We start from the raw sequence: 26,354 nt of genomic DNA, 5'->3' as shown, positions 1-26,354 counted from the left end.
AAATGAGTCACGACTGCAAATGAAAGACATGTTCCATATAAACCATGACTGCTTACCAATGATACGATCTTAAAAAAAAAAAAAAAGGGAAACTTTGCCAGCAATACTGATTGAAAAGCTTACATACTAGGTAAAAAATCACTGTCTTGAGACGCTGACAGGGACTTTGAGGCTCCAGTAGAACCACTAGTTTTATGGAGCTGAGAGGATCCACACGATTCCTAAAGTAAACAGAGGATAAATGATTTAGATTAATAGAAAATCATTTTAAAAGTTATACAGTTTTAATTTCTAAACAGTTGTTGCTTTTGGTTTACTATAAAAAAGAACAAAACTATTACAATTTATACCTTACAAAATTAAAGAAACACATATATAAAATAATAAGCTTTATATATTCTTAGGAGAAATTATTAACTTGAAATATGAATGAATGCTACTGAAGAAATCTTTCCTTTTAGATGGTCATGCAAATGGCATTTTCCTTCCAGTAATCACTGTAGGAGGTAAGGATAAGGGTGTACATTGGATAGTTTACATTTGGATAAATATAATGGTAAAACTATAATCAATGATTTGTCTATATACCACACAGGAATACTGCTCATTGTATAAAACAATGACAGGACGAAAGTTAATGGCAAACAGAAAAGCAAGGACTATGTATGATTCAATGAGATTAACATGGCATGAGAATTAGGAGCACTGGATTTCAAACCGGAGATTGCCATGGGCTACCTAATAAATCCTAAAATCTCCCTAGCTTTAGCTTCCCACATATTAAGGAAGGAATTAAGACTAATGACTTGTTTTTTTAATTTAAATTTTTTTTAAATGTTTATTTTTGAGAGACAGAGAGAGATAGAGTGTGAGCATGGGAGGGGCAGAGGGAAAGGGAGATACAGAATGTGAAGCAGGCTCCAGGCTCTGAGCTGTCAGCACAGAGCCCAACGCAGGGCTCGAACCCATGAACCGTGAGATCATGACCTGAGCCAAAGTCAGAGGCTTAACCGAATGAGCCACCCAGGCACCCCAAGACTTAATGATTTTTCATATTCTTCTCACATTTTGAGTTTATCGACATAATTTTACCTCTTGTGGCTCATGAGTTACAGGTATGTTCAGAGATGACACCATTTCCTTCTTGTCGCATAAGTGAATAGTGCTCAAAGTACTCTGTAACTGGAATGAATGCATACATGTACTTTAGTTGGAAGTGATTAGGAAGCTTTATGAATAAAATACAATCTACTTAACATAATTTATGTTTATACAAAACAAATGGAAAGTAAAGTTACATCAATTGAGGATATATGATCTAAATGTAGAGACAGTGTAGTATAGGAGCAATAACTTTATAGAGAAACAAACTGAATCCTGCCTCATATTAATTGGTTACCTTGAGCACATTTATCTTTAAAGATTGACTAATACCTACATGCAGGATCGTTTTAGAGATTAAGTGAGGTAATGAATATAAAGTGATACAAACTAGGTACTTAATAAATTTCAATTTATGTATGTGTATGTATCTATCCATAATTCTTAAGCATTTACTATATTTTAAGCACTGTGCTTGTAAGTACAGTATTATTTTACAGATAAGAAACTGAGGGCTGGAGTAAGTAAAGGATGCAGAGGGTACTAATGGAATGATGGGGCTATGTAGCCAATCAGGTCTGGTTTAGAATCTCAGGATACCTAACCATTGGATTTTAGGTGTGAGACTTAATCTCAGTTTACTTATCTGCAAACTGGAGATAAGAATACCTATTTTTCAGGAATACTGTAAGGAGGATTATAAACAAAAAAGCCCTAAGATTAGTTAGCCTTCAATAAATGCTACTAGCTATTAAGCAGATGGGTTACATACATGCTATACCTCTCTATTAAACTCATTTAGTGATTTATTCCCATCGCTATAAAGCAATCTTGGATTAACTGCCATCACTAGTGAGTGATTTAAAAAACAAACCTATCAGTATGCTTTTTTTCTCCAAACCAACATAATGCCAACTGCTCCCAGCCCTCCATTATTCATACTTATTACGGTCTTCTCCATTACCAGGTAAGGAATTTTAGAAGAAAAGCAACTATTCATCTGTATATATAATCTACCTACCATAGCACTTTGCACAAAGTAGTCCAATGAACATTTGTTAAATACATTTTTATGTGAACCTTTAGAGTTATTCTTTGGGTCTGTCTCTGTTATACAAGGCTTTTCTGTGATTTTAAACTTACTGAAACATTTTTGATAATGCAATATCCTTGAATTAGTAACATTATTTTTCATAACTAATCAGTTATGATAATTCAAGTTATTTATGAACTAGTAAATCAATCCCTAGAAGGAAATGAAAGGGAATATTAAGGAGAAACTCCTTTTGGTTCGGTTGTTATTATTTAATTTATAAGAAAGGGCTATCTGTGAAAACATAAATTACGGGACCTGGTTCAAAGAAATGAAAAAAATGTAGGAACCTCAAACGAGTCACCTTAACTGGTGGTCTTTGTTTTCAGAAGTTTCTTGATGAAAAATCTTATTAAATTTGTATTCTATTGTTGGCCCTGCCATTAACCAGCTGCGTAGGGTATTATGTAACTTTCCTATACCTCAGTTACCTCATCAAATAGAAATGATATTCTTTCCCTACTAGTTTCAGAGAATTGATACAGAATTTCTTTTTAAAAAAATTTTGAGTGAAAACAACATAGCTATTTAAAAACACCAAAGAAAGTAATGCTGTTTTAGTAATTTAGCAATGCTATCATCAAAGGGTATTCAGGTATTTGAAAATATGTACTTTAAACTATTTTATTTAAAAAAACAAAATTTCTTCTAAAATTTAAGATTTAATTTTTAAAAATTTATTTATTTAGAGAAAGAGACAGTGTGAGTGGGGGCGGGGGGGGGGGGAGAGAGAGAGAGAGAGAGAGAATATGAATGAATATATCCCAAGCAGGCTCCACGCTACCATGCAGAGTTGGACGTAGGGCTCAAACTCACAGAGATCCAGACCTGAGCTGAAACCAAGAGTTGGACACTTAACTGACTGAGCCACACCCCAAAATTAACCATTTTGAATATAGGTCATAGTATTTAAGTAGTTTGGGGACAAGAAAAAAAAAACTGATACGGTTCTCTTCCACTTTACAACCAAGAGAACCAATTCCTCTATTCACCTTTGCTTGGCAGAAGAAGAAAAAGCTGGAAGGAGACAAAGAGAACTGAAAAGATAAAGCAAAAATAAGCATTACAGAAGTCTGTAGCTACTAAGAAGTGGAGACACTGGAATGTGCTAAAAAAGATTGTACCTACTGAGAAGTAGGAAGGTCAGTGAAAAGCTATCAAAAGAATTAAAACACAGTTCTTTAGTGCCTTAAAAAGAGGCACTAATACTGCTATCTTCAATTTTCAGTTTGGTTAAAGGTAGTCGTTTTCTTCACACATTTCCCTTTTAAACCAAGGTTATGTCAAAGATACAGCAAATTGCAAGAAGCAATCAAGGTCATGTAGTGATACATAAATTGTAGACTATGCTTGTTCACAACTTAAGACTTTGGTTAATAGCTGATTATTTTTATTATTATATCTCAAATGCAATTTAATGAAACTCAGCACTTGCTGAGCTCATCTATGCTTACTTTGTCCCTAAAATACTGTATGGTTACTTTTTAATACATTTTGATAAATTTTAAAAAATGTTTATTTATTTTTGAGAGAGAGAGAGAGAGAGAGGGAGACAGAGAATCTTAAGCAGGCTCCACGCATTAGCACAGAGCCCAATGTGGGGCTCGAACCCATGAGCCATGAGATCATGACCTGAGATGAAATCAAGAGTTGGATACTCAACCAACTGAGCCACCCAGGCATCCCTCAAATCTATAATATTAAGAAAACGTTTCAGTAATAGGGCTCTTCAATTGTTCTGATCTACAAAAGCCAGAATGAGTCAATAAGACAATTGTTCTAAGTAATTCTTAGCAACGGTTACTTTGATTTATGTAACATGGAGTGTTTGAGTGGGAAAACAAACCAAAACAAAGCAATAAAAAATACACATTTTAGTCTCAATTAATACAATTCTATAGCTTAACTTTTTATAAATCTAAAAAAAGCCCAAGAACATTGAATAAAAAGAAGTGAAAGAACCCAGACTTCTTTACTCTGTATATATTACAACAGTAGGGAAGAAATATAGGTTAAAAAAACTCTAGTGACTTAGGGCATTCATTGTACATAACTGGTATTCATTACACATCTTAAATTTACATTTGATATATGGGAGTTCTAGAAATGTCTCTGAAATCTAGAATTGGCCATTTGAATGAAATGGAAAAGCTCTTTGGTGACAGAGAAAACAGTATTCATAGTCTCTGGTAAACTCTATTGCCCTAATACTGTAGCCTGTATTTGTGAAAAGTAGATACATAAAAATGGAATTTAACTAAGCTGAAAATCTCCATGAGTTATATATGATTATTTAAAGTTCAATTTCCATTATTTCATTTAGCAATTTACCTTTGTTTTCTTTAGTTGAATAACAGCTTCAAGAAAAGTTATCTCTTCAAATGTCCTCAGAACTGGTTCAAGTTCTATTAAACATTCTACATGAGAAAAAAAAAATTATTTGAGTTCAGATCTAATCATTAAATTGAAAAATATAAATGCTAATATTTACCTGATAAGGCCCTAGGTCAATTTTTCCCCAAACTGATGACACTCAACTCTGTTAAGAGCCTTTACATATGCATATAGATAGAAATATAGATCATGGAATACACTTGAGAGTCTAAAAATAAACCTTTATAGTTACGGTCAATTGCTTTTTGACCAAGTTGCTGAGGCAATTCAATGGGAAAAGGATCATCTTTCAACAAGTGGTGCTAGGACAGCAGGATATTCACATGAAAAAAGATAAATAATTTAGACTCTTACCTCATGCCATACATAGAATTAACTTGAACCGTATCGTGCACTTAAATGTAAATACAGGAGAAAATATTCATGACCTTTGGTTAGGTAAATAATTTTTAGATATGACATTAAAAACAGGGTCCATAAAGAATTTTAAATGCACTTCAAAAAAACTGAAAACTTTTGCACTTCAAAAAGCTGCTATTAAGAAAAATGAAAAGACAAGCCCCAGACTGGGAGAATATTTTTTGCATATCATGGATCTGGCTAAGACTTATACCCAGAATATATAAAGAGCTCTGACAATAATAAGGCAAATAAACCAATTCAAAAATGGGAATATAACATGATGCAATCATTTTGGAAAACATTTGGGAGTTTCTGAAAAATGAAAGATAAATTTACCATGCAACTCAGCAACTCAACTCATAGGTACCAATATAAGAGAAATGAAAACATGTTCACACAAAGACTTGCATATGAGCAGCCACAGCAGCATTATTCATAATAGCCAAGAAATAGAAACAATCATAATCACTACCACTACTACTATTGCAACAACAACAACAACAACAACAACAACAACATATAAACTTGTTGCCAAAGGGAGAGGCCAGGGATCCGGATATAAAACTGAGCATCACTAACGGATGATGTAACGGGAGAGTATAGATAGTAAATAGGTAGTAAAGGATCCATGTTAGAGCTCTGAAGCATTCCAACAGTTAGAAATTGAGTAGAGGAAGTGAAAAAGATTGAGAAAGAGAGGATGCTGAGAGTGTAGCTTCTTCTGTCTTGAAGCAACCAGAAAGAAAGTTTCAAGGAGGGAATGTCTAATCTGGTGAGAAGCCAAGTAAGATAAGCAGGATTTTCTAACATTACCATCCTTGGTAACTCCCAACAGTGTAGCTTTCGTGGAGATATGAAAACAGAAGACTGATGTAAGTTTGTCAAAAACTGAATTAGACGTAAAGAAGCAGGGAAAACAAGTACAGGTAATTCCTACAAGGTGTTTAGATTTCAATGGGGGCAGAAAAATGAGGTGACACTGAAAGATGATATGGGGTTAAGATTTTTTTTCCTATATAAAGATAGGAGATAATAATGGAATATATCTGTATGACAGCTGAATGACCCACTAGATAGGCTGAGATGGACACTCAAGAACAGAGACAGAATATGAGGACGAGAAGCTGAATAGGGCTTGGGAATTGCATCCAGAGCACAAGTGATACGTTTACATTTGTGTTAAGTATATATATGGACACTTTTTTCCACTGGAAAAGAGATAAGGCAGGAAAGATGGATACAAGGACAACCAAGTTTGTGGATATGGTAGTGGAACTGTGAGGTAGTACTCTCTTACGGTTTCTATTTCTTAGTGCAGTGTGAGAACAGGTGATCTGTTAAAGGGAAGATGGAGCATGGGACGAAGGAGGTTTAAGAAGGGATGCTATGGGGCACCTGCTTAGCTCAGTTGGTTGAGCGTCCCACTCTTGATTTCAGCTCAGGTCGTGATCCCAGGGTCGTGGGATGGAACCCTGCATAGGGCTCCATGCTGACTGTGGAGCCTGTTTAAGATTCTCTCTCCCTCGTCCCTCTCTCCACTTGTACTCTCTCTCTCTCTCTAAAATAAAAAAAAATTTTTTTTTTTAAAAGAAGGGAGGCTAAGGTATTAACCCTGTCTTCCTTTCCTAAGCTCAGAATCTACCAAGAAAAGCCACACAAAAAAATGATAAATGATGATTAAAGTATCACCTTTATGGCCAATAAAGATTAATAGAGAAATTAACTTTAGATCTGTAGCCAAAGGGCTTGGAAAGAATTCACAGCTTTACTCAGCCAGAGTCTACATCTACTTCCACATGGGGGAGCAGAAAATGTATATATCCTTTAGATAGGCTGACTTCTAAAAGAAGGAAAAAAACTGAGAAGGGACTAAGCATGCTCAGTTTTTCTCCAAAATTAACAAATAAGATAAAGTCTGAGGAAGACTGCTGAGGGACACATAGAAGCTAGAAAATATTCTCCCTATACTTTGCTTTTTTGGGGATTGAAATGGAATTTCATCTTCACTTTGGAAACATAAAAAAATGGGACTTGTGTGTCTCCGACAGTAATACAATATAATCACTGATTAAGACAGCAAATCTCAAACTTTTAGGTCTCAGGACTCTTTAAAATTATTGAGTATCCCAGTTTTTGTATATGTGGGTCATATCTATTGATACTTACTATATTAGAAATTATAACTGAGAAAATTTTAAAACATCGGAGTGTATGAGAACACATTCCATTAATTGCCGGAGCAGTGAAACCATCATACCTGATTTAGCCTCTGAAAAAATCCACCGTGTACTCATGAGAGAATAAGAATAAAAAGGGAAATTAATATCTTAGTATTTCTTATTCTGAAAACAGTTTTGATTTTGTGAATCCTTGTGAAAGTCTCAGGAACCAACCACCCCAGGGGTCCTTGTACCACACCTTAAGAACAGTTGATCTCTGAGAATGGAATACTAGAGATGTATTTGAGAAGCATAACAGAATTGCTAAGTAGTGTTTAGTGTGTAGTTTTGGCCACTAATTTAAATAGAAACCAATAACTTCCACTTCTGGAGCAATAGGGTAGGATTTACCGTCCTGCCTAAAATGACCAAAAAAAAACAAACAAAATACACGAAACAGTGGTTTTCAATACACTAGATACTGGGCAACAAAGGACAGAGATCTCTGAGGTGGGAAACAAATAAGGTGGGCCCTAGGACTGCCCAGGCTTGCTGCCTAGAGAGAGTTTCCAGCTGCAGCTTATAGGGGAAGTAAGGTGGGACCTCACTTCTCAACTGAGTGGAAAGTTAATTGAGGAGAGGGGGCTGAGAGTCTGGGTAGACCAAGGCAGATAGAGTTCAGAGGACAGTACCAGAGAGGGGAGAGGTAACACAGAGAGACAGCTCTGTGATCTGCAGAGGGCTCCTTTAAGTACTGATCAATGCAGGGTAGAGAAATCATTAAGCCAAAAGTCAAAGTCTTCAAAGAACAATAAAGAAAAGCCAGGAAGTCTATAGAAAAGTAAGTATTGCCTAATGGTATGATCTTCACAGGAGCTAGAAGTTTTAGAGAATGGAAAAGAAATGAGTATTTGGAAGTGGCACTGGGGACAAGGGAGATATAGACCCTCCCAGATAGCTCTGGGAAATAAATGTGAATCCATTACAAGCAACTTTTGATTTTTTAAATATAGTAATGATAAGCAGTGAACACAAATTGCGAGTAAAAAATATATTTCATTGCTTCTATAGTCCTAGTCTGTGGCTTATTTTTCACTTTATCTTAATCACATCTCTTGAAGTGCAAAAATTTTCAATTTTTTCCAAGTCCAATTATCCTTTTTTTCATGTATCTTGTTTTTGATGTCATACAGAGAGTTCTTTGCTCACCATAAGGTCAAAAAAATTTTCTATGTTTACATTTAGATGATGATCCATTCTACCTCTGAAATAAATCTTAATTCTATCTAATTTTTCTATCTAGGATTACCACCTTAATTAGTAAACTCTTGACAGTCTCTTAGCTGGTCTCTTTTCATCCACTCCTGCCCTTCTTCAGTCAATTTTCCACACAGCAACAAGAGTGCTCTCTTCAAAACTTAAATTAGATCATGTCATTTCCATACAATGCACATATTAATGCTATTCTATTGTACTTGGAATAGATTTATAACCTTTTGGTGGTAGCCCAACAGCTTCTCCTTATCTCTCTAATCTCATCTCATAAAATAAAAACAGCACGTGAATTAAAAAAAAACAAAACCTTTAAGTTTGCCATCTAACTTGTGTAATTTTTCAAGGAATATTTTATTCATAGTATAGTCACTATTTTTCTAATTCCAAATGTCCAAATTAAAACTGTACACTCACTTAGGAAAGATGGTCTTTCATCTGGATTTTGTGCCCATCCACTTTCTATTAGAGAGATCATGAGTGCTCGATGAGGTATATCCAATGGTAAATTTTCTTCATTAGTGTCAGGTCGATGTCCTTGTGACACACTATACATGATCTGCAAAGGATTGGTGACTTCTGTCAAAACAAATATATTTCATTTATTAGAAATATATTATGATCTAATAGATCATTTAAATATGAGGGAAACTTAAACTGTTGGGAATAATGCATTACCCCTCCCCCTTTCTGTTAAAGAAGTATATATGTACAAATATATATTCCAGTCATTGAGATTTGTCTGCCTCCTGTGGTGGAGTTTATAGCTTCACCTCAGCTCATTAATTTTAAGCTTGGTCATGTATCTGATTTGGCCAATGGAATGTGAATACAGCAGAGCACAAGTAGAACTGAGGAGAACCTAGTAGAGCCAAGGATGGCCACTCACATCATATGTGAATGAGAAATATACGTTTATTTAGTAAGCTACTGAGATTCTGAGGTTGTCACACATCAAACCGACCCTTACGAACAGAATGGAAGAATCAGAATAAAGAAATGGACAATATTATCAGAAAACTTTGAAATTATTCTTTAATGATTGCTGGTTATTACAGAAGAAGCATGAATTAAATTTTCAAATAAAGAATTTTAGATCTGGACTGAATCAAAAATAAATATTCAAAAATTTCATTTTGCAAATGAAAAAAAAAGAGGACTCGAGATTTAGTGGCGTGATCACACAACTAATTACTATCAGAACAAGAATTATAATCTACCTTTTTCTGACCCTTAATCCAGTATAGTTTCCAATATACAGTGGATTCAGAATTGATAAACTATTATGCTTTTATAGTATGTTTCCACAAAATGAATGGTAGGCAGATTCAAAATAAGATGGGCTTTATTTAGATAGTTTTGAATGTGGCCTAGCAACATGATGTCATCTAGAACAAGGAAGTGAGGGGAACCTGGGTAGCTCAGTCGGTTAAGCATCTGACTTTGGCTCAGGTCATGATCTTGCAGTTTATGAGTTCAAGCCCCATGTTAGGCTCTGGGCTGACAGCTCAAAGCCTGGAGCCTGCTTCGAGTTCTGTGTCTCCTTCTCTCTGCCCCTTCCCCACTCACACCCTGTCTCCCTGTCTCTCTCTCTCTCAAAAACAAACATTAAAAAAAAAAAATTTTTTTTAAAGATTTAAAAAAAGTACAGGGGCGCCTGGGTGGCTCAGTCAGTTAAGCAGCTGACTTCACCTCAGGTCATGATCTCGCGGTCCGTGAGTTCGAGCCCCACGTTGGGCTCTGTGCTGACAGCTCAGAGCCTGGAGCCTGTTTCAGATTCTGTGTCTCCCTCTCTCTGACCCTCCCCCGTTCATGCTCTGTCTCTCTCTGTCTCAAAAATAAATAAACGTTAAAAAAAAATTAAAAAAAATAAAAAATAAAAAAAGTACACTTACCTTCAAAAGGCTGTTTTCTGGATAAGACTTCCCATGTGATAACTGCATAGCTGTTTAAGATAAAAATATACATACAGTACATTATAAACTAACTATGCATAATAAACTAAAATAGCACTGATTTTAAAAGCTGACTACGGAGAGATCATTTTTGAAAGGGACAAAGTAGTGAAATACTGTATAAAGAACTACCATATACAACCAAGACCAGGAATATTTATATACAGGTTTGTTTTGAAAGGGAATTAATCCAATTTGAAAAATTAGCAAATTACTATAATAAAAATTTGAAGTTAAAGGATAATTTGTTGTGGATGATTCTTTAAAGACCTCTAATTACATGATTCTATTATTCACACAAAATAAACAGCAATAAAAAAGATGGTTTTATGTAGCCCTACTCTATTGACTTTTTTTGGTCTAAATACGATCTCCTTTTGTAGTGTTAAGTGTTGACCACACTGTTTCCTTCCCTCCTCCATCAATGTCAGATATGATTAAAAACAAAAAACAAAAAACAAAAAACAAAAAACCTTTGAGTACTATATTATAAATTGACAGGACAAAAAATGTGCCTTAAATTTTTTTCAAGGATGTAAAAGTAGCTTCAAGCAAGGAATCTTTTATTTGAAAAATATTAATCACTGTGGTCTCTATTTTTGCCACACTTATGAGAGAAGAGTAAAAATCACATTTTAAAATGTAGCTTTGAAATTCTGGTTAATCTTATTTTTATACAAAGTTAACTCTGAGCAAAAGTAACAAATTATACCTATATATATCATGCTTGACACTGGCCCTTGATTTTTGTCCAGGTTCATAGTTCTCAGGTGGCATATAGATAATTGTCCCTCCTTCTGGTGAAGATTTACTACTTCGTGATTGTGAGAGGGACATCATACGCCATTTTGATAAACCAAAATCTGCAATCTGTAAGGGAAAAGAGTAAATAACTGAATTTAAAATTTTTTCCTTTAAAAAAACAAGAATTGACTCTCTTTGTCTATATTCATTGTATTGAGATATGAGACTAGAGGAAATGTTCTATATTAATATTTTATTTCTATATATTCTATCAGTTTCTTTATTAATTCTAGAGTGCTGAGCCCAATAACTCTAGAAGCAATAGATACTGACTTGAAGTTCAGCATAATATCACAGATTTTAAAATGGAGAATGAGTTTTGAAAAATTAAGCAGGAATATTTTGTGCCTTAAATTCTGAATGAGCATATACACCAAACACTACTTTTTAAGACAAGTAGTTTTATAGCATGTGCTTTCAAAATTCACCCACACCCCAAAGAACTGCTAAACTACTGGTATCTAATATGATTGCAACTGGGTATTGTTTGCAACTCAGATTTATATGTTCTTATTTATAATGCCCTAAAAATAGTAAGCTTCAATTGTGAAGTAAAATTTCGATATAGTATAGGTCATTATTATATGATTTATGCTTACTGCTAAAAGAATCACATCTGTTGGCAAGAGTCTATTTAGCATATAAAGCATATTTATGTCCATGACAAGGACTGCTTGAAGAATTATGGGTGACATTCTGTGCTTTTGATATATCCTTTAAAGTTTTGCTTCACTTGTAAATTTTATGCAGATATTCTACAACACCTTATAACTCTCTATTTAAAAGGTTCCTTATTTTTTTTTAAAAATGGAAGACAAAAGGGGCACCTAGGTGGCTCAGTAGGTCGAGCATCCGACTTCAGCTCAGGTCATGATCTCAGTTTGTGAGTTCGAGCCCCACACGTCGGGCTCTGTGCTGACAGCTCAGAGCCTGAAGCCTGCTTCGGATTCTGTGTCTCCCTCTCTCTGCCCCTTCCCCGCTCATGCTCTGTCTCTGTCTCTCAAAGATGAATAAACGTTAAAAAAATTTTTTTTTAAATGGAAGACAAAATAACAGAAATAGTATTTTATGGACAAAAGGGTATAGGACTCTAAAAACATTTAATTTGAATTACTTAGACCTTCACACTGCATAATTTAGGATCAACAGAGGGAAATGAGCTCTATCCAGCACATCATTTGTGTTTCAATTACTTAACTCTTCCATTTTTACTAGTTTTAATAGAAGAAACAATTTGTTCAGTGTTTAGATAAATTCATTATTAAAAAAAAATTATGGCTCCACTCTAAAAAGGGAGGGGGTAGACTATATGAATTTTTCCGTACATTATTAAAGTAAAAGGGTAAGTCTAAGGAAAAAAAAAAAAGTAGAAAAGACCCAGAGAAAATATGGTGCCATTACATGAAGAGCTACGCTGGATTGACTGTGAAAGGCAATATACCATGTGGCTAAGAACACGGGTTCTGGAGCCTAGGTTATTTAGATTTAGATTCCAATACTACCACTTAATTAACTATGTGTGAACTCGAGCAAGTTTTTAAATTTCTCTGCCTCAGATGACCCATCTGCACACATGTGCAGTGGGGACAACACCACCATATCACTGGTTTGAGAAAATTAAATGCCTTATTCTAAGCAAAGCCCTCAGAACAATATCTGGCACACAATAAGTGATCCGTATGTGTTAATATTAGTGTTTTGTATATAGGTTGCTCTTATTCAATACAATCTGCTCTTCCCACCTACCTTCTAAGAGCAAAAACAGCACTCCAGTTGCACATTTGCTAGAGTAATAAGCATTACTATAAGTAGAGTTTATTTTTGTGCCACAAGTGAAAAATTCTAAAAAAAAAAAAAATCTGAGATGTTGTCTCACCTTATACCTGAACCATAATTTGCAAACTCCTGGGATAAATGTTGGTTTGAACACAGCATTAGAGAAAATGTATTCCTGAGCTTGCCTCCTCATGTGTTTTTTCACCTAAGATTTTCATCTTCCTCTTTTCAAACCTGACCTAAAAACCTAAATCAGAATTCTCTCTCTGAGCTGATTTAGTTTGGTTTTCACATGGAGCTATACTTCTCCCCTTTCTCTATTACAAGCAATACCATTACAAAAGGCATGATGCAATAAATCTGGATCTTCAACAGGAAAAAAGTGAACAATGTGAGGGAAGGAATGATTTCTTGAAGGTCTTAAATCAATCATTCAGCCATGAAGACAGAGAATAAGAACTTTCCCATACTATGCAAGATTTTAACATGCATTTTAAAGCTAAAGGATTTCTTTTTAAATAAGAAGATTATTTTAAAAATTAGAGGAAATTAAAACACACTACTATAAAAATCATCCACAATCCTACCACCCTACTAGAATAGCTACTTTCATTTACATATACTATTCATATCTATAAAACTATAAAATCATCATCAGCAAAATGTTTTGAAGATTAATCCTGAAGTATTCTGTTTTCTACATAAGACTGACAGAATAGCAGAGAAAGCAAGTATGGTACATATAAATATTTTCATTTCAAAGAAGCCTATCACTGGTTCATTTGTATATATGGTACACTAATGAACACCTGACAGATAACCAAATTTAATGTATTCTTTTTAAAGTAGAAAAGTCTCAGTTGATCTAAATCAGTAGTAAATATTTTTCTTTCAGCTATTATGCTTCTGGCCAGCATTCCAGTGAAAAAACTTACTTCAGAAAATGGTAGCAAGGTGTAAACATCCATTTAATTTTATTGAGTATTTTTAAAGATACATACTTCATTTAAATGCCTTTCCAAGATGATAGGTAGGTTAAATAACTTACTTTTTTATGAGTCAGTGATGAACTTTGAATTTTTTTTTTATTTGAGAGGGAGAGGGATAGATAGATAGAGAGAGAGAGAGAGAGAGAGAGCGAGCGCGAGCATGAGAGTGAGCCAGCAGGGGAGAGGGGTGGAGAGGGGCAGAGAGAGAGGGAGGGAGTGAGGGAAAGAGACAGAATATCAAGCAGGCTCCACTCTCAGCACAAAGCTTGATGTGGGACTTGATCCCACCACCCTGGGATTGTGACCTGGCCAAAACCAAGGGTCGGATGCTCAACCAACTGACACACCCAGGCACCCCCGAACTGTGACTTTTAAGGGACATTTATAAAGTAAAAAATAGAGACATACAGGATACATGTAAAAGAATGCTACTAATTTATAAGAATAGTATTAGAAAGGTCACAGCTCTCTATGTACTAAAATTAATAAAAATTACAAACTAAACAAAGTCAAACTATTTTAAATTCTATTCATATCAAAGAAAGACCAAGAAAGGATACCCTATTGATCAGTGAAAAGAAGAAAGTAGGAATCATTACCTAGTACTTTGCTTCTGTTTTCTCTATTTAGTTTCCAGACTGAGATGAAGAAACTCAAGTTCAAGGATGTTGAAAAGGTCAAGAAGGGCAAATCTCAGATTATTATATATATATTTCAGGTTATTGAGAATAGCAAAACTTTGGTTCGCAAGCATAATTCATTCTGGAAACATGCTTATAACCCAAAGCACTTGTATATCAAAGCAAATTTCAAGAACCACTGGCTAAGCTGTGATCATGCAACGTTCAATGTAATGTATTAATCACATTGCAAGACACTGCTCGTTTATCAAGTTAAAATTTATTAGAAATGTTAGCTCATCTTGTGGAACACTCGCAGGACAAGTTACTCACAAACCAAGGTTTTACGGTACTTGCAAATACCTCCATGGTGCTATTAGTGCTCTTTGTGGGACAGAATGGATAGTATATGAGAAAACTAAATGTCATTCTCACTTTTAAAAAGGAAAGAAATACTCAGCAATCAAAAAGAATGAAATCTTGCCATTTGCAACGCCGTGGATGGAACTGGAAGGTATTAGGCTAAGTGAAATTAGTAAGAGAAAGACAAAAATCTTAGGACTTCACTCATAGGAGGACTTTAAGAGACAAAACAGATGAACACACGGGAGGGGAAACAAAAATAATATAAAAACAGGGAGGGGGACAAAACAGAAGAGACTCATAAATATGGAGAACAAAGTGAGGGTTGTTGGAGGGGTTGTGGGATGCGGGATGGGTTAAATGGGTAAGGGGCATTAAGGAATCTACTCCTGAAATCATTGTTTCACTATATGCTAACTAATTTGGATATAAATTTTAAAAAATAAAAAATAAAATTAAAAAAAAAATTAAAAAAATAAAAAGGAAAGAAAATGTTGATTTTGCATATCTACATACTGGTAGAGACTGTGCTTACTCCTTGTTTAAAAAAATTTAGAAAATTTAATAAAAGGGGTAAGTTATGAGTAATTAATGGAAGATCCAGCAAGAAGTCATGAAAAACAAATTATATTGACTGGTGGTCAATTTCAAATCTAATCTGATATATCCCAAGTGCTTGGCACAATGCTTGCCATACTACTGTTGCTCCATAAACATTTACTGAATAAAACAATGACCAATTTCATTTCCTTTTTTGACAGTAGTACGACTGTCAAAGCATAAATGTTAAAACAGTTGTATATTACAAAACACTTTGTTATTCAAAGTAACATGTTTGACTATTAAGTTATCAGGCCTATCTGGTATACAGAGCAGATCTAGAATTCATTCGTTTGTTTATTCAACAAATACGTAGTTAATACTTCAATATGGCATGTACTGAGCAGGTGGCAGTTAATAAAATAGACTAAATTTCAGTCTTACTGGAGTTTCTATTCTAATTGGGGGAGACAGTCAATAAATACATTAACAAAAATATTATGACAGGTGGTGAAAATAATATGAAGGAGCATAAATCAAGGTACAAAGACATAGAGAAATTGGGTGAGTTGTCAGGGAAAGCCACTGTGAAGAAGGTGAGGGAATAAGCCAGGAGGATACCTGGGAAAGCAGTCCACTAAGGACTCTGATAATATTCTTAAGGACAAAATGGAGAAATATGGGCTGTATAACAGCTCTCTTAGAAGTATTCCAAACAAAATTAATGATTATTCTCCAAAAGTACTAATTAAAGATTGATAGTGACCTAGAGCGTGAGTCCTAGCAGCATGTTGTGCAGCTCTGATCTGGGTTGTATACTGGTTAATACATAATCATTAAAGACACAAAAACTAGCTAATTAAATCTGAGGGTGACACCAATCTGGGAAATAAAATTAAAACGCCTGGACTAGAAAAGTAAAACTGAAATAGATCTTAAGAGGCTGAAGTAATCAATCAAATCTAACAAGACAAAATGTGATGATGTTCAAAAGTATTCTGCAAAGTATGTGATATGGCTTAAGCAACAATACCTGAAAAAAAAAAGAACCTCTCAGGACTTGTTGTTAATGCTATTTAGGGACCTGGGAAATGACACTTCCATCGAAAAGTACATTCATCAGGTCACATCAGGAGTATTTTCTTTGTGAGGATAAAAATTGAGATTTACCCACAGAAGCATCTAGACAGCACCTGTGATTAAAATCCATGTAATAAGGAAATTGGTTGAAAGACCTAAGGGTGTTTAGAAAGGAGAACAAAACACAAGTGTATGTGAGTGGCAGGGGGATTAAAGTCATCTTCAAACATTGAAAGGGCTGTCACGCGGAAGTAGAATTGGACTTACTCAGGTTATCACAAAGAGTAAAACTAGGACCAATGGACGGAAACAAACGGAAGGTGTTTTGATAGATCATATAAGAAAATGTCACAGTCATTTAAGGATGGATATTAAGACTCCCTGTTATAGGATATTTGCCTTGGGAGACAAGGGACTATCGCAGTGAGGATTCAGGGGACTAGCTGACCATTAAAGCACTTCTACCCGCATGGTTTTATAACTGTTGTGACAGATTAGTTTCTTTTTTTTTTTAGTAGTACTGAGGCAGCACCTAGCTTCTGTCTCCTTTCCGCTCCCATTTTATTCTAGGGAGAGGAAGTGCATTTAACAGAGGTTTAGTTTTTCCTTTAACTTTTCTCACACTTTTTGTATTAATTTTCTATGGTTCCAACTTCCCTGTTACTTTTTTCTTTGAACATTTTTGATATTTACAATGATCTTCAATTATATATATTATTGTAAGAGGTATAGCAAAATAACATAAAAACAAAGCAAGTTACATTTAGTATTAGCTACTTAGCAACTACTTTTTATTTGGTGTCATCAGTTAGATGTAAACTATGGAATCACTACATGTGGTGCCTTTAGGCACCTAAATCTCATGCTTTATACAAAAAATTCAAACTAGATCCTAGATTTAAATATAAAGCATAGAACTCTAAAACTTTTAGAAGGTAACATAGAAAAAAACCTTCAATACCTATGGCTTGATGAAGGCTACTTAGATATGACAGAAAAGCATTGTCATAAAGGGGAAAAATTGATAAACTGGACTTCATCAAAATTAAAACTTCCTTTGAGAAAGACCCTTTTCAAAAGATGAAAAGAACAAACCATCAACTGGGAGAAAATATTTTCACACTATATATCTGATGAAGGACTTCTCTCTAAAAAATCTAAAGAACTCTCAAAACCCAATAGTAAAAAGCCAAAAAATTCAAATAGAAAACAGCTTAAGACATGAAGAGACAGTTCACTGAAAAGGATATAGAAAGAGCAAATAAGCAAATGAGAAAGTGTTCAATATCACTAACCATCAGAAAAGTGCAAATTAAAACTATGATAAGTTATCACGGTATACCTATTACAATGCTAAAATAAAAAACTGTGACAATACCAAATGCTGGTGAGAATGTGGAAAACCTGAGTCAATCATACATTGCTGGTAGGATGTATGGTCATTCTGGAAAACAGTTTGGTAGTTTCCTAAAAAACTAAACAAACCCCCCAGCCGTCGCACTCTTGGGCATTTATCTAGAAGAATGAAAACTTATGTTCATTCAAAAAGTTGCACAGGATTGTTCATAGGAGTTTTATTGTAATTTCCAATGACTGGAAACAATGCAAGTATCTTTCAATAGGTAAATGGTTGAACAACTTTGGTATACCCCTACTATGAAATACCATTCATCAATAAAAAAGAACCAATTACTGATATAAGCAACAACTTGGATGGATCTCAAATGTGTTATGCTAAGTAAGCAAAGCCAAATACTGCATGATTGCATTTATACAGCATTCTCAAAATGACAAAATCATAGAGATGGAAGACAGATTAGTGGTTGTCCGTGGTTAGGGATAGTAGAAGAGGGTGAGTATGAATATAAAGGGGTAGCAGGAATGATAGCTTTGTGGTGACAGAACAGTGCTGTATCTTGATTGTTATGGTGGTCACACATGTGATAAAGTGACATAGAACTACATACATGAATCTGTAAGAACTTCAAAATCAAAAGAAAAAAAAAGGTTTACATGACAATTTCAATTAAGGACATAATGACTTTGTATTTCGTACCACAATTCTATCACCTCTGGAGTCTAGAAAGAACTAAGCCACTGCAACAGGAAGAAGGGGCACTGAAGAAAAGAATTGCGGGCTATGGAAAAGTGAGATATTAAATCGGCTAGGTAGGGTGAAAAAAATCCTAAAAAGTCTTCAACACTATTAAACTCAAGGATGCAGATAAACTTTTTTCCAAATTACCTTAACATGAAATTCATTATCCAATAAGATATTTTGAGTCTTCAAGTCATGATGAAGTAGAGGAGGATTCATATTGTGCAGGTAATTTACACCCAGTGCAATTTCATGCAGAATGCGAAATCTCAGTGGCCAAGCAACAACAGGATATTCCATTTTCTTCATATATATGAAAATAAAACCAAAATAAGTGACCACATTCATTACATTTCCACTTAGAAAATTAAATATTCTGTGTGGAAATACAGCATAAACTCAGGTCAAAACATATACTTATTTTTATTTCATTGTATCATGCTATCAATTATTATTTAATATTCTTATATCTTATTTCCCTCAGGTTTTAGAGAAAATGGCTTTATAATACTGATATTTCCTTTTGGTTTATGTCAGTAATATAACTACTTGGTATAGGCTCTTCTTTCTTCATTTAACACAGTTTCAATTTTTTTCTGTGTAATACCTGAACACATATACTCACACCTATCTCTTCATTCTATGGTTTACATCAAGTAACCTACATGTACCCACACAAACACACAAAAAAAATTTGCTTCTAGTACCTAACTACTAATACAAAATTTATATATTAACTTTCCTATTGTTATGAAATCATACTTTACTATAATTATCATTACATCAACTAAAATTAGGACCATATTATATTTACTATACATTAATATCTCATGCTTCTTATATAATTTTTGTATTCTAACGAAAAATTAGCCTTTGGACATTTTGCTTTTGTGAAAGAGACAAAGATCATCTCCATTTCTAAGCATATATAATACAGACATATTTAAAATAGAATCTTTTATATTTCCTTGTACTTACAAGTGATATTAATCTGAACTTTAGAACATAAAAGTTAGGGTAGCTTCCAAGGAAAATGAATAAACTCAGAAAAATTTGGTAATTTGGGAAGATCTGACAATGAATCATCAGGCACCAAGCTACTGAATACATTTTAAATGACATGAACAAGTATGCTTTTACTAAAAGCTCAAATCTGTTCTTGAGAATTTTTTCTACAAATGGGTAAGCTTATAGCTCATTGATTAGACATCACATGTTAATCCACTCATTGACAGGCTCAAAATACTCGGTTTTACATTGCACTTTGATTTTTTTCAACAATCTTTTTTGAGGTTGCGGGAAGAATACTTTCAAGGTAAATCCCACCCTAATGGTACAACACAGGAAACCAAAAGAGACATAAAACATTACTTCCTTTGGTATACACAGACCCCCATCTTGGTGAGTAACTGAATCTTTTAATCTATAAAAGGTCATTTTTTTCTGAAAATTATGTAGTTCAAAGGAGTAACGAGGCCTCTGTGCAGAATGGTATCATATGGAGGGTTTTGATCATGGAGATGGAAATAGAAGAGCACTCACTCTATATGTTCTGATTCCTTCTAGGAGTTGGCAGTCCACTGAAGGAGGCTCTATAATTTCTAATGGGTTCCAAATTTGGGTACCAGAGTATCTAATGGGTACTGGGGTGTGGGAAGAAAATATCAGAATATATATATACACACATATACGCACATATACATACATATATGTACATACACATGTATATACATGTATGTATATGTGTATTTTTTTCCCCTTAGAGAGAGAGGGGGGGTGCCAGTGGGAGAGAGAGACAATGTTAAGCAGGCTTCACGCAGATAATATTAATAATATAAGATCAAGCAAACAATAATAGATGAATACACATAGTTTGAGATTAAGGATCCAAATTTGCTTACTGGTAGGATTTGCCCGTCTAGTTGGCTCACTGATGGGATTTGCAATCAAAGCCTGAGTAACTGGTACCTTGATAGAAAGGTAAATGGCACGTGCCATTGTCTATTATTGGAAAAACTAATATATTTGGTACTCAGAGACAGATTTATTTGGCCTATTCAGAACTTAATGGGCTGGTATTATTAATACTTAATCTGAATCTTAAATTGTTTTTAACATAAAATAAAATCTGGCTTACCTAACAGGGTATTATATAGTGTGCAGGGTTTATCTCTTCTCTTTCCTACTCCTTTCTCTGTATATACACATGTGGATACTGGAATTCAGTTTAAACCTCAAACTCAGTAACCTAAGCAAAATAATCTAGGTCCCATAGAATGCATGACCTGACTCTATGGTATTTTTAACAAAACAAAAGAAGACTTAAATTGTGTAACTTTACTACTGTAATTGTTTTCCATTATTCTTACTTTGATTCATCTATATATCTCTAAATAATCTGATCATATGTAAAGCCAAAACACTAGATCACTTGAATAACAGAATTATAGCTACTGAAAATACACAATACTTACCCTATGTAGGAGTTCATTTAATGATCCATTTGGCATGTATTCCGTAACTATTCCCAAAAATTCAGGCTCATTGCAAATTCCCAAAATTGGAAGGATGTAACTAAATCTAGCTTTGTGTAAAATTTCAGCTTCTCTTAAAACATCATTTCTTTCACTAAAGAAAGAAAATGCATAATTATTTCATGGTAATGAAAAATACACAATAATCATATCTATAGTATTAATTAAGCCTAGATTTTTTTCATTAATTGACCTCATGTAAATTATGCAACTTCTCTGTCCCTTTCTTTATATTTAAAGAAGGGATAACACCTGTCCTATATATTTCACAGGTCTGTTTACAAATCAGAATAACTTCTCTAAGCCAGTGATAGAAAAAATGTGCTATACACAGGTTATTATTATTATACTTTCCTAGGAAAGGGAAAGGACACAATATTTTAGTAAGTTTATAATGTCTATATTAGCATGATTGCTGTTTGAATTAAAGTTTATGTTGTATTACAGTACTATGTTAAATTTTATGGTTGCATACCATGTAAATTTTTTCCAGATATTCAAACAATATAATTTAAATGACTAGATGTAGATTTAAATGACTAGATGATAATAGTTGCATAAAGGTCAAAAATACTTAGAAATTATACAATGGAATTCAGGAAAAGAACACTTAGAACAAGTAAATGCTTGTAACAGATCCCTGGGTAACTCTGGATCTCAGGTTGGTTTGCCTATTCATTCACAAAACAAATAAATAAGTATTGAACATTTATTACGAATAAAGGACTATGCTCAGCATTATGGAGAATATAAAGATAAACATGGTCTGTGTCCTCAAGCTGCCCAGAAATCTTTTAAGAGAAACAAATACTCATTGTGGTTTTGGTTTGCATTTCCCTGATGATTAGTGATGTTGAATACCTTTTCATATATACCTATTGGCCATGTGTAGGTCTTCTTTGGATATGTTAATTGTCTTGATCTTGGTAATATGTATATGTTATGTATATGTTCATCAACTCATGTTGTATACTTTAAATATATATAATTACATTTGTCAATTATTCCTCAAACTTAAAAAAAGGAAAGCATATAAAAGAAAGAGAATACATACTTGACATATAAAGTAGAATGTGGTAAGTGCTGCCAAAAACAAATAAGTAAGCAAATAAATAACTATAGGAAACTCGGAAAAAGAGTAAACTGAGGGCTAGAGGAGTTGTCAGTCTTTAGAGAGGGATTTCAACTGTACTTTAAGGATGGATAGACTATCGACTACTGGTAAATGGGCAGTCAAGATGGATGTGGTCTCCAAGAGGGGAGGGACTTTTTTTTTTCACCTGTGTGTCCCCAGGACCTGAAACAGGGCCTGGCACCTGGTAGATATGTAATAGATATGTATCAAACGTACTCAAGGGAGTTGCAGTGAAGATTGTGTTTGGAAAATGGCAAATTGTTTCATACGAATCAGGATATGTAACAGAGCATGTAAAAGGAATGAAGGTGAATAGGGTAGGCTACAGCCTCATCTCAGAGCCTAAAGCCAGGTGAGGGTGTTTACACTTTATTTGGTAGTCACCAAATCATGACTGCAGGTTTTCGAGCAGGGTAACGGCATCAGCAGAACAAACTTTTAGGATGATTAAGTTGGCAAAAAGATATAGGATCAGCACAAAGGGGCAGAATATTCTACTATTCTATAATATTAGATTATTATAATACTAATGAAGATGTGCAGCAGTGAGAGTCTGAAACTATACAGATCACAGCGAAAATGGGAAGAAAAACACTAGCTGAATAGAATGCCCAGGTTGTGGTGACTGACTAAGGAGGATATATTAAAAAAAAAAAAAAAAAAAAAAAAAAAAAAAAAAAAAAGAAGAAGAAGAAAGAAAAAAAAAAAGGCAAAGGAATTGGAGATATCACCGTTTTTACCCTGGATGGATGTATGTTGGTAGCAGCAATAATAAAAACATCTCCAGGAGAAGCTTATTAAGTAAGCAATGATGATTAGTTAGTGCTTAAACCACCCAAGCCCTGGATGAATGGCTGTTGAAATAAGAAAACAACAGACATTCCAGACCAGACTACAAGGCTTGCTTTAAAAACAAAAAGCAAAATAAAGCAAAACTTTGGTAATATACTTACATATTTTAAAATTCAAGAGTTACAAGTTATCATAAAGTAAAAAACTTTTTTACTTCTCCCTGTTCTTCAGCCCCCAACTCCTTCAGCCCCCTTCTTAAGACCCCAACGGTAAGGCAACCAGTTATATCAGTTTATGAAGCTTATCCTAATTAAACTTATCTTCCCTAAAGTTAAACAGTTCTGTGTTTGCCTCAAGAGATGTAGATCAACAAAAACAACATATTGTTCAGCACTCTTACAGGGAGACAGAGGATGGACTTAAAGATTTTTGGATACATTGAAAAAAAAAAAACGAGAGAGAGAGAGAGAGAGAGAGAGAGAGAGAAAACATGCGCGCGAAGGAGCACGAGCATGCTGGGGAAGTCTCAGTGATACTTAATACACTTGTTCATTCTCCCATTAAGAGTATCAGGCATTCTTCCTTCTACTGTCATCCTATTATGTGTCAGCCACTGTTTATGGACTATCATCTAAAGACCAACCCTCTAAACCTGGTTTTATATCACCACCTTACATATGAGGGCACTGAGGCTCAGATAAATAATTTTCTAATAGGCCAACATTAAGTGGCAGAGTTGAAATCAGATTTGAATCACAATTGTAGGACTCCAAAGCCTGTGTTCTTTCCATTCTGGTGTTTGATCAGAGAAAAGAAAGAATCAAGTTTTTGAAGTCAGATTTCAGGAAGATTGAGTGAGTGGCAAAACAGAAAAAAGGTCAAAAGTAGGTTTTTATTAAAAAAAAAAAAATGTAAAATAAAAATACAGCTTTTATAGGTACATCACCAATATTACCCAGATCAAAATTTGAATCACAAAACAGTTATGTCATCCACACAGGATGTTTGAACAACCAATCAGACTCATCTACACATACGGAGTTAGGAGATTGTTGGGGAAGGCCCACTCATTGAGCAGAAGTCAGGCTTGGGAGAATGACTCACCACCGATCATTAAAATGAGAACACGTAACTGCAAATAAACTTTTTTCTTCCAGGTGGTCTCAGAGAACAATGCAAACGTTTTCCACACAAGAGCTCGAGATGTACATGTATTTATTATTCCCACTTTGTAAGTGAGGAAATGGACACCCTGTGAGTCAACTGCATAGCCCAGCCCTATGCTCAGATTACATAAATACTGCTAATGTTAACATCATAGGCAACAAGTGTGAGAAAGAACGTGATGCAGTAATGCCAGAGGGTTTAACTGGTCCTTATGGCTTCTTTGACAACAGAATTTCCTACTGAAGAATTTTAGGTTATGAAAATTGTTAAAAAGAATAGAAAGGGAACCCCCTTCTTCATTCCTTTGCTCTCAAATAGCACAAAACTTGGATAAACGAAAATCCTGAGCAGCTGCATCCAAGATGGGAAGATCACTTTGCTTTAAAATACCACAAGGGTCCACTAGGGCCAGATATCCGTAATCTACATGGCTGATTCTAAACTCCATTCACCCCTTGTAACCAACAACCACTCTTCAAAGTCGACTACATGTACCTACCCACGTGTGCCCAGCACTTGCCCCACAGAACTCAGGCCCCGGTGAAACAGACACCACATCTTATTAATCACTAGACCTGGTTTAGGATATACAAAAGGCGGGAACAGTCTGGAATCTACTGTGAGAGTGGCCCATCCAAGCCTGACAGCAACACAGCAAAGAAAAGCCACAGGCAGATGAAAGTACAGTAACTTTGGCAGAGCTGAAACTGAGGAATTTATCTGACACTGGATACTAACAACCTCGGACCAATCAGGCATCTAGCATGATGAATTCTGGCATTAGATACACGGGAGGTGAGGCGAATGTTGCAATCATGGATGTGAACTCACTGAATGCGGGACTCAGTTATATCCCTACTGGAAGGGAAAGTACACAAGACTAACGACTAGACCCTACTGACCAGTCCCTTCGCTCACAGGTCAATGGTATAGGGTTGAAATGTTTTCCTGTTAATAGAAACTAATGCTAGCCTTCCCCTCTGAAACCTAGACAGTGCATGTAAATGGTTCCAGGATGTGAGAGGCATTCAAAATTTCTGGCCATGTAATAGTCTTCTGATTCGGTTTGCTGTTAGCCAAATAATCCACACCCCCTGGGGACAGGCCTCCTTGCCGGAGTCAGAAGAGAAACTAAGCCAAGTCGAGTTTGGTATCTAAACTTTCACGACCACACGTAGTAAACCGCAAACAAAACAAGAACAAGAGCAAACCCACGCCGAACAGACTTTGGTGTGGGGAGGAACGAAGCCCAGAGTAAGAGGGAAGGAGGAGAGGGCGGTGGAGGGAAGAGGTGAGCAGCAGAGGAATGCGACGGCTGCAGCTCCTCCACACAGCACAGTTCTCCCCACCACGCGGGGCCCCAAGCCTCGAAGGACTGCCCAGAGGCGACGAAGGGGTGGGGCCGACCCCAAGTGTCACCGCCGTGTGGGCTCCAGAGCCCGGGGTTCGGGGCTGCGCGCGGGCGCCCTACCTGTCGAGCACCGGGGTGTGGATGTGCAGGTGCTTCACGGCCACCTGGACGCGCCAGTCTGCGTGGCGGGCGGACGACACGGTGCCCGACGCGCCGCGGCTCAGGTAGCGCAGGTCGGCGAGCTTGTGGTAGGGAATGGTGGGCAGGGCGCTGCAGATGGCCTCCCGGCTCATGGTCGCGCGCGGCGCGGGCGCTCGGGCCGCCGGCCGGCTCTGGGTGTGCCCGCCGCTTCGGAGGCTTCCGGGGCTCCTCGGCCGCGCTCGGGCGCCGGGACCCGCCCCCCGTGCCCGAGGTGGAGCGGCCGGGCCCTGCCCGCCGCCGGGGACTAGGTCACGAGGCAGCCCATCGCCCGCGCGGCCCACGCCAGCCGCTGCTCTTTGGAGCCCGAGCGGACTTTCCCGGGGGCCGGGGTCAAGTTGGGCTGCGGCGACGCGTCGAGGAGGAGCTTCCTCGCCCCACCTGGCCCTCCTAGGCGCGCCAGCCGCCCGAGCCCCGGCGGTCCGAGCTCCTCCCTCCCCGAACTTCTCGGGCGACGTCAGCGGCGGACACTGAGGCGGGGTGAGGGCGCCCCCCCCCCGGGCCCCGGGATCCCAGCCGCTCTGGGCGACA

At 36.1% G+C, this 26,354-nt stretch overlaps 1 protein-coding gene across 2 annotated transcripts in view; it reads right to left on the bottom strand.

Moving 5' to 3' along the window:
* RIPK2 (receptor interacting serine/threonine kinase 2) overlaps positions 1–26,010 on the bottom strand; it is a 43,016-nt gene extending 17,006 nt beyond the window's left edge. For both annotated transcript variants that reach the window (XR_006213214.1, XM_007084342.3), the window contains exons 1-9: positions 25,746–26,010; positions 21,121–21,274; positions 18,794–18,949; positions 11,089–11,246; positions 10,317–10,366; positions 8,839–9,000; positions 4,526–4,611; positions 1,093–1,182; positions 128–221 (exon numbers count right to left, since the gene is read on the bottom strand). Coding sequence is in view for 1 of the 2 variants with exons in the window: in XM_007084342.3 (XP_007084404.2) it covers positions 128–221; positions 1,093–1,182; positions 4,526–4,611; positions 8,839–9,000; positions 10,317–10,366; positions 11,089–11,246; positions 18,794–18,949; positions 21,121–21,274; positions 25,746–25,918 (1,123 nt within the window). In the remaining variant the exon portion in view is untranslated. The remainder of the gene's footprint in view (positions 1–127; positions 222–1,092; positions 1,183–4,525; positions 4,612–8,838; positions 9,001–10,316; positions 10,367–11,088; positions 11,247–18,793; positions 18,950–21,120; positions 21,275–25,745) is intronic.
* Between the last annotated feature and the right edge of the window lie 344 nt (positions 26,011–26,354).

Source organism: Panthera tigris, chromosome F2 (genome assembly GCF_018350195.1).
Source record: "Panthera tigris isolate Pti1 chromosome F2, P.tigris_Pti1_mat1.1, whole genome shotgun sequence".
Lineage (NCBI taxonomy): Eukaryota > Metazoa > Chordata > Mammalia > Carnivora > Felidae > Panthera > Panthera tigris.
The sequence above is the reverse complement of the archived record's forward strand: the minus strand, read 5'-3'. Positions and strand labels throughout refer to the sequence as shown.